Source organism: Meriones unguiculatus, chromosome 1 (assembly GCF_030254825.1).
Source record: "Meriones unguiculatus strain TT.TT164.6M chromosome 1, Bangor_MerUng_6.1, whole genome shotgun sequence".
In the NCBI taxonomy this organism is placed as follows: domain Eukaryota; kingdom Metazoa; phylum Chordata; class Mammalia; order Rodentia; family Muridae; genus Meriones; species Meriones unguiculatus.
Genome location: NC_083349.1, coordinates 176,508,116 through 176,520,769, shown reverse-complemented (window position 1 = coordinate 176,520,769; position 12,654 = coordinate 176,508,116). Strand labels below are relative to the sequence as shown.

The window sequence follows — 12,654 nt, the reverse complement described above, 5'->3', positions numbered from 1 at the left end:
TAAAAATTTGAGACAGAGTCTTATTTAGCCCAGGCTGGCCTTGCTTTGTAGCCAAGGATGAATTTGAGGTCTAAGTGTTGAAATTAAGGTTGAGTGCCACCACACCTAGCTTCAAATTTCACCTAAAACATCTTGTTTAATTCTGTAGTGTGGGAAAGAGATGCTTCTTCACTAATTGTGTTGTTATTGTTACTATTATTGGGTTTTGGAGGTCTAAACACGAAACCCTGGCTGATCTGAAACTTACTATGTAGACCAGACTGATCTCGAACTCAGAGAGATCTGCCTTCCATGGTCTCTCAAGCTTTGTTATCTATCTATCTATCTATCTATCTATCTATCTATCTATCTATCTATCATTTATTCATTTAATCAATTAAAATCATTGTCAAAATTACTTCATGGTTAAACTGATTGTAATAATAACAATTTTCTTACTTCTTTCTCAGGGAATAGTGGCAAAAATGAGATATAAATCGAGAGAGAGCTGGACATGTAGCATAGCGTTAGGACACTTACATAGCTCTGTTTAGGTCATGGGTTTTCAATCCTTGCAGGCAGGAAGGTAGTCAGGCAGGAGAACAAGGGAGAAGAAACTTAGCCTTAAATAATCAAAAACATATTATTAGATAGGGGATTTTGTTTCATTATGTTTTTGAAACGACACCACATTATGTAGCCCATGCTGCCTGAACTCACTTTGCTTTTCTTTTTTAGATCTATTTATTGGTTTGTTTATTTGCTTTTGAGACAGGGTCTTGCTGTGTAGCTTTGGCTGGCCTGTAGCTTGCTATATAGACCAGGCTGGCCCTGAACTCATAGAGGCCTTCCTGCCTCAGCCTCCGGAGTGCTGGGACCAAAGATGTGTGCCACCACATCCAGCTCTATTTTTATTTGTGTAGGTGTTTTGCCTGTGTGTATTTTTGTGTACCACATGAAGTTAGTGCCTGAGGAAGCCAGAAGAGGGTGTCAGATCTCCTGGAACTGGTGTTACAGATGGTTGTGAGTCACTGTGTGCATGCCAGGAATCAAACCCGGGTCCCCTGAAAGAGCAGCCAGTGTTCTCAACCACTGAACCAGGATTAGTTTGTAATCCAGGCTAGCCTCGAACTCAGGGGTCGTCTCGCCATCTGCCTTTTTGTTTGTTTGTTTCTTGAGACAGGGTTTCTCTGTCCTGGAACTTACTCTGTAGACCAGGTTTGGCCTCAAACTCACAGATCCATCTGCCTCTCCCTCCCAAATGCTGGGATTAAAGACATTGGCCACCACCACCAGGCTCATAATGACTTTTACCTATGAGTTCTCTCAAATGTTTGAGCTCTATAAGCATTTTAAATAAAATTGATATGCCTTAATTGTTATCAGCTTAATCTCGATGTGTTCAAGATACTCTATGCTTAACGTTCTCTGAAAATTATATGCATTATTTCATCTATGGCCATGATTACTTTGCTATACAAAAATAGGCAATTACAAAATTGGAAATTTTATCCTAACTTCCTTTTGTTGTTGTTTGTTTTTTTGACAGGATTTTTCTAACAGCCCTGGCTGTCCTGAACCGGCTTTCTTCAGACCTGGCTGGCCTCAAACTCTCCGCTATCTGCCTGCCAGTGCCTCTCTCCTGGAGTGCTGGGATTAGAGGCCGGAACCACCTGGCTTATCCTAACTTTCAAACCAAGGGAATTCTGTAAATAATTTGTACTATATGAATGATCTTCAGTGTGTACAGTGAAGAGCTTAGGGGTAAGAAAGCAAGTAGAGGGAATGCAAAGACCATGGTTTTGGGTAAACCTACAAGGATTTTAGATTTGGGGAGGTGGACAAAGAAAAAAAAAACAACTACAGTGGAATTTGTTCAATTCCAAGTATTCAAAGTCCTCAAGGGCAGCTACGTCTGTGCCTTGAGAAGAAAACAGGACTTCATATAGCGATGAGCCAGCCTGCTTTAATTAATTTGGCCATGATGATCTGGGTCGGTGTTTTTTTTTTTTCTCATCACATCTTTGGAACTAATAATAAACTTGTGAGAGAAACCACTCACGAAGAGATCGTACTCAGCCTGAGTCCTGTTCTTCTGGCACAGGTTACATGAGCCCCACCTTCTCCTAAGGTGCTGTCTTCCCTTAGTTATTTTTTCATTGCTGATACAAAGGGAGTTACAACCAAGAACTCCTTCTGTGACTCTTAGCATTCCATTTACAAGACAATGTAGCGGACTGACCGGTAAACAGCACGGCACCAGGCATGAAGCAAACTGCGAATACCTTTCGGAGTGGTAATTCTGAAACGCTGTGTATACAAAATTACAACAAAAAGATCAATTTTACTATTTTACAAATTTCAGTTTGGCTTCTATATTTTATTGAACAGTCCCTCTTTCAACATCCGTATTCTTCCATCTGCGTTTTCTTCTGGCAAATTGTTTTTGTTTTGTCTTGCCCATTAGTTATTTTTTCCCCTTTTCTGTTTGTTTTACATTAAAGCTCAGACAGCTTAGTTTGCAAAGTCAATGGACTAAGGTTTGAAGCCAGTCCTGGCTCTCACCTCACTTTATATTCTGCTCACACTGTCTTATTTGAGCCTGAGTGGCTGATTCTAAGGGGAGGGGCTCGCTCGTCGCAAAGACTTCAGTGACTGATCAATCAGAATTTCTCAGCTCCTATTAGAATCTGTATTTTGTGTGTGTGTGTGTGTGTGTGTATTTATTGTAGTTTTGCATTGGAATTTCCAAAGTAATTTGGGTATTCAATGGTATTAGTCTCAAACAACCCATTTAAATAACTGGAATTTTCTTTTCAGACAAAGGGGACTGATCCCTGCCCAGACAGGAAACCGGAAGCTCGAAGGCAGGAAACAGTGAGAAAATTGCTATTGACGACACAGCTGCAGCCTTCCTTGTAAGCTTGTTTGGCGCAGGGACTCCAGGAATAAGAATTCTCAGAATTACACAGCAGAAGAGACATGTTGCCTGGATACCATCCTCCGAGCACAATAAAAATATAGTCAGAGGAAGGGGCTTTAAAATAAACCTCACAGTGAGATGAGTTTGTATAAGAAGCATTTCAAATATGCCCGATTCTCTCAAATGAAGAGACATTCCTGTTATTCCCTCAATGTCTCTTTATTTCTACCTTTTTGAAAAGACAAAACTCAGATTAGGACGGTCACTTTAGCATGCACAAAGCCCACCAAACGAGCCCGGACAACTTAATGCAAGCATCATTTCCTAGGCACTTTAGAAGGAAATGTATGTATATCCTGTGAGGACACCCTTATGCAAATTAAACGTAGGGATAAAAAGCCAGAGAAATGGGGCAATATTGAGCATCAACCTTTTTTTTTTCTGACAGCTTCTGAGTCCTACTTCAGAGACTGCTTCTCATGGCAGCCACTGCCATGTCCTCAGCCCTGGTCAACAATGGGAAATGCTCCGCTCCACCCACTGTGACCAGATGACTTTGCATTGTTCCTTGACCGGCTAAGTCAGGTTTGGCAGCTTTGCCTAATCTTCAAAACTGTTTCAAAGACAAGTTATTTATCCTGGAATGGCTGTTTTGTTGTTGTTGTTTTTCTTTTCTTTTTAAATTTCTTGGGTACCTTTCTTCTCCCGTGTGTGAGTTGTTTTGATAGTTTTGCTGGTGAATTTTTTTTTCCTGCTAATTCTTTCCCAAATGCCAACAACGAAAATGTTAACAGACATTAGCTGAGCTCTCTCCCACCACCCACTTGTTTTTTTGTTTTTTCATCACCTGCTCCCTAACGGTAGTTTGCGTTCCTTCCAGCCCACAGCGACACTTTTTGGAGGCTAAGGCTGAGAAAGACATTGAGGATCCGGTTCAGCCTCTCAGTGGGGAGTGATAGGGGGATGGGTTTTCAACGCCCTTAGGAAATGATCTCTGAAAATTTAAGGCCTAGAATCATCAAAAGTCCCACATTCACATCCTTCTGAAAATGAAAGAAATGGAGGAATCGCCAAGTTTGGGCCAGTATTAAACGTCCTTTGATCTATTAAGAGAAAGGTCTGATCTTCCTCGCTATTCCAATCAGTCTTGAAATTCTGGTTTCACATATTCAGGAAGAGGAGCAGGAAGTGGTATGCAAGGGCATCTTTTGACATCCCTGAGAGACTTTCTCTAGTGGACTCTGTCCCTAAGGACATTCACTAAGTGGCTTGTAGTATTTGTTTCTTCTAGAAACATCCAGCAGAGAAGTCTTTAGTGGAGTCAGATTTGAGCCGCAGCTGCCCCAGGATATACTTCTGATATCTGCTAGTGATCCTCTGAACATCAAAATGGAAAGCTCTTCACAGAATCATGTCCCATTTCGGTCTGACTCCTTCCTTAGCTATTATTTTAGGGTTCCACGGAAACAGGAAGATTGGTTGAGGATAAAGTAAGAGAAAATCGCTTTTCTCTTTCTCCCCTTATTTCAAATCCTCCCCAAATTAATGTTCAAACCTTATGACACACAAAGTCAAGGTAGAAAAAAATGTGTTTCCTCCTTTTTTTTTTTTTTTTTTTTGTTATGTGAGTTTTTTCTTTCTTTTTTTTTAAATGTGAGTTTCTTAGACGCAGTTCCCCCAGTACATGTTGCAGATAGGTATATTATAAGGCGTGGGCTTCTGCTTTGACTATCTGAATAATCACGCTCATCCAATAAATTTGCAGAAATGAATAGAAGATTGATCTACGAGATTCCCGTTTTTTTTCCCGACTGCGGTGACGTGCAACATCCTGGATAAGATGTTTCAGGCATACGCAGCGACCTCACCTTTCTCTTGTTTTCACAAGTTCCGGTCAGCAAAATGAATTTGGGGCCCTCCTCCCCTCCGGCCTGTCTGAAGGCACAGCGAGGTACCTTTAGAGAGGGAGGGTCAGCCGCCGTCCTTTTTGCTCGTTTGCTGTCCTCTAAGGAAGGTGCTCATCAGAACTGGTCCGTGCCATGTCTGCAGCTACTTAAGTGAGATCTGGCTTGAGGGGCTTGTGCGGCTGGTGAACGAGCTCCAATGGCTAGGCTAAGATCCTGACTTCTGGAAAAAGCGCAAGTTAAGTCCTCTCTACGTCAGACAGTTTGGAAGGCTTTGCTCTGGCTGGGGATTGTGCTGAGTGTGGTTTCTGCTTTGGTCAGGGTCGTATGATGGACTTTCTTTGGTTCAGGGCCTCTCACTTCCGGTCCTATTAGGCTGTATGTCTGGGAAGCCAGGGCCGGCTGCGGGGCCGCCTCACTCGACAGTGTCCTCTGGCTTCTTGAGGCACTATTCCCTGTGGAGCGGGTGGAGGAAGAGCCAGAGCGGGAGCTCCTGGAGCCTGAGGAGGAGGAGCTGGGCTTCACCAACCGGGCCCTGGGGGCTTCGGCGTCTTCTCTGGAAGAGAAAAGAAACTTTAGTACTACCAGGTGTGTGGTGACTCGCCTTAAAGTTACTTCCTCCTGAGACTCTTCAATAAATTCCTCAAGCCATAAACCCCCAAGGCAGCCAGTCAAGGAACTGAGCACTTCCTTGTTTGCTAAGACTTAATGCTCAGTGTAGGAAAACGTTTGTGTGTGACCACCAGAGGTCCAGCCAGTTGCACGAGGAGACAGCTCAGTATGAGATGGCCTGGATAGAACTGCCTTGATTTGGGGGGGTCTGTGTGCTTAAATCTTTTCATGTTCTGTGGGCTATACCATCCTTTACTATTTATCCTTTTTATGTGGAAATGAGTCAGAGGTAAACTGAGAATTACACTGCCTGATTGTTAGCTAGACACAAGCCAGGGTTATCTGGAAAGAGGGAACTCAGCCGAGAAAATGTCTCCATCCGACTGGCCTCTTGGCAAGTCCATAGGGCAGTTTCTGGATTAATGATGGATGTCTGAGGGTACAGCTCACTGTGGGTGGTGCCATCCCTGGGCGGGTGATGCCCGGTTATATTAGAAAACGGGCTGAGCAAGCTATGAGGAGCAAGCCAGTGAGCAGCACCTCTCGTGGCCTCTGCTTCATCTGTCACCCCCAGGCTCCTGCCTTGAGTTCCTCCCCTGACCTCCCTCTGGAATGGGCTGTAAGCTAAGAGGAAATAAACCTTTTTCTCCCCAAACTTTTGGCCATGGTGTTTTATCATAGCAACAGAAAACAAGCCAGGACAAGGAGAGTTTCACAGTGAAGTGAGTCACGCATTCTGTCCTTAGACTGGAATTTCTCTTTTGAAGAGATTAATAGCACAGAGGGAACAAGGGATATTTATATTGACTAGTTACTATGGAATTGGCCTGTAAAGAACCAGGGAAGCTTACCGAATTTCATTAGGTCTGTCTTCTTCTTCATACCTCTCTTTGCTTTTCCTTCGGATTAGCAGCCATATCAAGAGGAAAATGAGCAGGGCTCCAGCCACAATGCCCGTCACTGCTCCTGCAATCATGCCAATGCTCTGCACATCTGTTTCCTCGGAAGCACAGAGGGAAGTAAAGTCAAACGTAAGCAAAGACAGAAGCCCACACCTTCGACCCTCTCACTTTATGCTTAGTTTGCTTGGATTTTAGTGACTACGTTTGGCTTGGTTTACATGATAAAACGTGCTGAGGAAGTTGCTGTGTCATGATAAAAAATGTTTTCACCCCCTAACAGAATACCTCTGTGCAATCTTCTAGCACCGCCCACTCCCCTTTCTCTAACTTCCCTTTTCTACTGGCAAAATAAAAAAGAATATAACCTACAGCATACAATTCTGTGTGTGACTGTTGGTGTCTCTCAAACTCAGAACGCAAGGTAAAATTGGATTTGCACATTCATAACATATGCCCTCATTTGGATATGACATATGCTAAATATTTATTATTAAGTGCCACCTTAATATGGTGAAAATATCGATAAGAGCTCTTCTTTTTTTTGAGTTTGCACTCCACAAGAGTGAAAGGCATTAAAGAATAGATCCAAATAATTTCAGACGGTAGATATATGAGGGCAAAAGTGGGTGACTGGCAAATTGGAAGGAGACTAGAGAAAGAAGGTTTCAGTTTGGGCAGGCAGGACTCTGATGGAAGTGTCTGAGTTGAAATACAGACGACTGGGCTGTATCTCGTCTTGTGAACGAGAGATAAAGTGCTCACTCGGGCAGAAGGAATAGTGTGGGTGTGATAAGTGTGAGTAGGGAAAGCTCAGGGAGATGAGGTCACAGTGACAGGAAGGGACCAGCTCCCATGGAGCCTGAGAGGCCACACAATCATTTTATTATAAAGGCGATAAAAGTTACATGTTTCACATGACATTTACAAAAGCACACTGTAGCTGTTCTGGGAGAAATGGAGTGTTTCACGGGGAGGAAGGAAGCAAGACTATGTGTTAGGATGCTTCCACCAGTGCCAGCTGGAGATGATGGTGAGTGGGCTAGGCTGGACCTAATGTTCAGAGAAGCAGGTTCAAAGATACAGCTTCTGTTTTGAAAGTGTTGTCAACAGAAAGTGGTTTGTTCTTTCTTGTCCTGCTGCATGGCCTATTAATATATATATATATATTTTTTTTTTCTTTGTGTTTTGTTTGTTTGTTTGTTTTTTTTGAAACAGAGTTTCTCTGTATAACAGAGCCCTGGCTGTGCTGGACTCACTTTGTGGACCAGGCTGGCTCTGAACTCAAAAAAAATCTACCTTACAAGTTCACAAGTGTTAGAATTAAAGGTATGAGCTACCATTGCCCAGCTTACTGTAACAATTTACCTTTCGTCTTATTTCCCCCTGAGATAGGATCTTGGGCGGCCTTGAACTCACTATGTAGACCAGGCTGTCCTCACATTTACAGAAATGCTTTTGCTTCTGCCTCCCTAGTGCTGAGGTTAAAGGTGTGTACCATGCATCACCATGCCTGGTTTTGTTTTTTTTTTTTTTTTTTTTTTGGTTTGTTTGTTTTTCAAAACAGGGTTTCTCTGTGTAGTCCTGGCTGTCCTGGAACTTGCTCTGTAGACCAGACTGGCCTCAAACTCAGATATTCAACTGCCTGTCTCCTGAGTTCTGGGACTAAAGGTGTGCACAATCACAAGCTGCTCAAAACAAAACAAAACAAATAAACAAACAAACAAAATATATAGTTTTTTTGAGATAAGATTTCTATGTGTTTAGCCCTGGCTGTCTGGGACTTACTTAGTAGACCAGGCTGGTCTCAAACTCACAGAGATCTGTCTGCCTCTGCCTCCAGAGTACTGGGATCAAAGGCGTGAGCCACCATGCCTGGTTCAAAACAAATATTTTCAAAAGAAATCGGACTTTAGATATTGCTAAATTCTTGAAAGGCTGGGGTTTATCTTATTTTGTCATTACACTGTATTTATTTGCTATGTGTGTATACCTTTGTAAGTGTGTGTACAGGTCAGAGGATAACTTGCATGAGTCTGTTCTCTCCTTCCATCATGTGGATTCCTGAATCAAATTAAGGTCATCAGGCTAGGCAGTAAACACCTACTGCTGAGTCATCTCACTGACTTTGGGTTTTATTTTATGTGAACAAAAGTTCAGGAATGTTATTTTTCTTGTAGCCAATATGAAATCTGAATGGATTTTATCTACTAAGAGAACTGAAGTTGTTTTCACTTTTTCACAATTAAAATAATATTTATTAATTTCCAAGTATATTTGCATAATTTCAGAAAATCTGTAAAGGATAAATTCACAGAAATTTATCCTGGATATAATGGAAGACATTTTTGGTCTAAAGTTAAATAGAATAAAAATAACAGGCATGGTGACACATGCCTATAATCCTAGCACTTGGGAGACAAAGGCAGAGGCAGAGGCAGAAGGATTGCTGTGGGTTTAAAGCCATGCTTGGCCAAATCGAAAGTCTATTGAAGCCCTGGGCTACGCAGTGAGATCCAGACTCAATAATAAGTAGTATATATATATGTATGTTAATTAATGCAATATACTAATAGGGTGGATTAGCAATTGAGGCACACTTGTCCAACAAAACCCTGCAGAACAACGAGAATGTCCAGGTGGTGGGAAACACTGTAATTTCAGCATTTGGGAAGTTGAGGCAGGGGGAATTTCTGAGTTTGAAGCCAGTATGGCTTTCTAGCAAAGTTCAGCTACATAGGAAGTCTCTGCCTCAGAAAGGTAAAAACCAAGGGCTGAGGATGGAACTCAGAGGGAGGCTTCTTGTTCAGAATGTTTCAGGCTCTGGGCTCCGTCTCCCCACATGCTCAGAAAAGCTCCCCACAAACTCAGAAAACCTCAATGCCAGCGAACATCCTACAGCTACAAGCAAAAAAAAAGGAAGAATTTTAAAAATACAATGAGGTGGAGAAGAAGTCAGCATATACGGAATTTCACTTGGCATCTAGAGCTCAGTTAGAATCTGACCCTTAGAGACAGCAGGAGGTGATGATGGTCTATGACCTTGATGCCATTTACAAGGGCACACCCACTTGACCTTCTGCCAGAAGCACACTCAGGGTGTATGTGCTCTTTTTTGAAACTTCACTACACTATATTTTCTCTTCCCAGATCTACAGATAATAATAAAAGGTGCAGGAATTTATACTATGGCTAAGAATACAAAAATTCTTATGTTTTTTTCCCCCATTGTTACTGTATTTAAAAAAATATTTTTTTTGAGGCAGAGTTTCATGTAGCCTAGACTGGCTTCAGATTCTTTATGTAAGAGAATGACAATGAACTCCTGTTTTTGCTGCCTCCACCTCCCAAGCATTGGGATCATAGGTATGAACCACTAGGCCCGGCTAGTTGTTCTTTCAATACAACAATAATGATTTCTAATAATTGGTATTATTATTTGCAGATGTTTGTGTGTTCATGCCTGTGCGTGTGCGTGTGTGTGTGTGAGTGTGTGTGTGTGAGAGAGGGCCTTGATTTATAGCCCAGACTGACTCTGAGTCCATGATCCTGCTGACTGAGAGATTATCGGTATGAGCTTCCATACCCAGTTTATACGAACTTTTTAAAGAAATTAATTTATTTATTACAATTTATTCCCTTTGTATCCCGGCTGTACTAACTTATTTACTTTTACCAATGTGATGACTTCGAATAAAAAGGGTGGACGTTCAACTGACAGGAAAGGCAGCTCCTGGTTTTTCTGTGAAGACCTTGTTAAATGTGTAAGACAACTGATACTCGAAAGGACGGAAGTACAGTGACCGACCATTTGTAGCTCTGTGATAACAGCTTACAGACCTCTGTACAGCAGAAAGAGACCTGACCAGCTAAAAAGGTGACCGCAGAGACCACCGCCTGTGATGCTGTAGAACATTAACTATTTTGCTGCTGGTGCTAACAATTATCACAATCTCCAAGTTAAAGTGTCTCTGTCTCTAATCTAATGGCTCAGGTGCCCTTTGGATCAGTTTTAACGTCTTATCAGCTCCTTCATTAAGTAGTGAAGTTTTTTTTTTTTTTTAGTTTTTTTTTTAAGTTACACTTATTTATTGTGTGTGTGTGTGTGTGTGTGTGTGTGTTGCTGGGTATGTATGTGCCACTGTACTCCCATGTGAAGGGCACAGAACAACTAAAGGAATTGGTTCTTTCCACCATGTGAGCCCTGGACCTAGAACCATTAGGCCTGGTGCCAAAGAACCTTTAATCTGCTGAACACTTTTGCTGGGCCATGACTCACTTCTAGTAAATAAGACACAGAACTGATGGCATGTCACCTCTGGGGCTTTGTTTGTCCAAGATCACTGCAATTCTTAATTTTCAAGTCTCTAGATCTCAAAGGACTGTTTGCTTCAGGCTGTGTCTCACCAAGGCTCAGGCTGGCCTTGAACTCCCAGATCATGCTTTTTCAGATGTTCAGTATGAGGGGAGTAAGTTTTCAGTTTTGCAGAGAGCCTATGTGAAGAAAGGAGGCCTGCACCCAGCAGCTTCAGGGAGCCATCTTAGAGGGCTAGCCCCTAGAATCCAGGTCTTTCTGTGTGTGCAGAGTGAACCTGACCTCCCCACTAGGCCACTCGAGTTTCTGACTTACACAAATTGAGAGTCAAAAAGTTTGAAGTCACTAAATTTGGGGTAATTTGTTCCACAGAAATACATACAAGTATTCAGGTTTTTTTGTTTTAAGTAGTCAGTGTTTAGTAGTCCCCAAGATGAAAGTACTATGTCTGCACCATTGAAGATATTTTGGTAGGCTGTCATTTTGTGGTGTAGAAGCACTAGAGCTGGTTAAGACTATTGGTTGCTTTTCTCTATTGGCAACTTATTTGTTTACTTTGCTTTTTTTTTGTTTTTGTTTTTGTTTTTGAGACAGGGTTTCACTGTGTAGCCCTGGATGTCCTGGAACTCACTATGTAGAACAGGCTGGCCTCAAACTCAGAGATCCATCTGCCTCTGCCTCCTGAATGCTGGGATTAAATGAGTGTACCACCACGCCTGACTCTTTCCTTTCCTTTAAAAAATTACTTTTTAAAGAAAAATGTTACTACCAGTGGCCCAAGTTGGCACATCAAATTCACTATCCTCCTGTTTCTAGTGCTAGGATTACAGAATACATCAAAATACTTGACCCCACTCTTTTGTCTTAATGTTGGTTTTTTGAGACAGAGTTTTATGTAGCTTTGATTAGCTCTAAACTTCTTGTGTGAAGTGGGGGATGACCTTTCAAACTTGGGGATTCTCTGTCTATTTCTAACCTCATGGGTCTGTGTGCCTGCCTGTCTGCCTTGTCATTCTTTCTCTCTCTCTCTTTCTCTGTGTATGTGTGTGTGTGTGTGTACAGGAGGAAGGTGCTGGAATCCTACCGAGGGAACCAGCCATGCTATGCATGTGTTATACCACTGGACCAAATTCCCAGCTTCATAGTTCAGTTCTAGTCCAGAGAGCTGGCTAATTCCCATTGCCAACTACACACCCAGACAAAATCGTTGAATGGTCTTCCTGGAAATAAAGACTTTGACCTTGGCCTTACATTTACTCATGATCAAAACATCTTATACTATACTGCAATGTAACAACAACAACAAAAAAGTTTTAAGGAAACAACAACAACAAAAATGTCACCTTTGGAAAGTTGGGGGTTTGGCCCAGTGGCTGAATGCTGGCTAGTGGGCTAACGGTTCTGAGTTTTTATCCCCGACATAAAAGAAAGACAACCCTGAGATACTCACACTGCACGGTCACTCGTACCACGCAGCTCTCCTTGCCGGCCTCGTTGCCTGCTGTGCACTGGTAGAGCCCTGAGGAGGCCATGGTGAGATTCTGCAGCAGCACGCGGCCAGGGTTGTTGTAATCTATAGAAGCAGAAGTCAGAATGGTAAATGCCCGGCACAAACTACCCTGTTTACTGCTGGGCATCGCAGACCTGTGATGTCGCACGGTTTAATGGGGATGGAATGACAGAAAAGATCCTGTTTTGGAGAGCAGAAAATAAGTAAATATTGTTTTAAATTATTGTGCACCCCCAAGAGTTACAAAAGATTGGGAACAAAGGCCTTGTGGCTATCTGGGAGGCTGAGGCATGACATTGCCTGTCGTGGTCCTAACTGGGGGTACAGAATGAGTTCAAGGCTATCTGGGTAACTTCCTGAGATTCTATGAAGGAGTCTGTGTGTGTGTGTATAAGGCCCTAGGGCCAATCCCAAGTGCAAAGCCAAAAGAGAGAGAGAGAGAGAGAGAGAGAAAGAGAAAGATGGGAGAACATTCAGTGGATACTAAACTAGTTAGTTTAGATAATTTATGT

General features: G+C 42.4%; 1 protein-coding gene across 2 annotated transcripts in view; it reads right to left on the bottom strand.

The window, feature by feature from the left end:
• Window positions 1-3,326: 3,326 nt before the first annotated feature.
• Clmp (CXADR like membrane protein) overlaps window positions 3,327-12,654 on the bottom strand; it is a 99,531-nt gene continuing 90,203 nt past the window's right edge. For both annotated transcript variants that reach the window (XM_060372011.1, XM_060372017.1), the window contains exons 6-8: window positions 12,083-12,205; window positions 6,270-6,411; window positions 3,327-5,362 (exon numbers count right to left, since the gene is read on the bottom strand). In XM_060372011.1, coding sequence (XP_060227994.1) covers window positions 5,062-5,362; window positions 6,270-6,411; window positions 12,083-12,205 — 566 coding nt within the window. In that variant the 3' untranslated portion in view covers window positions 3,327-5,061. The remainder of the gene's footprint in view (window positions 5,363-6,269; window positions 6,412-12,082; window positions 12,206-12,654) is intronic.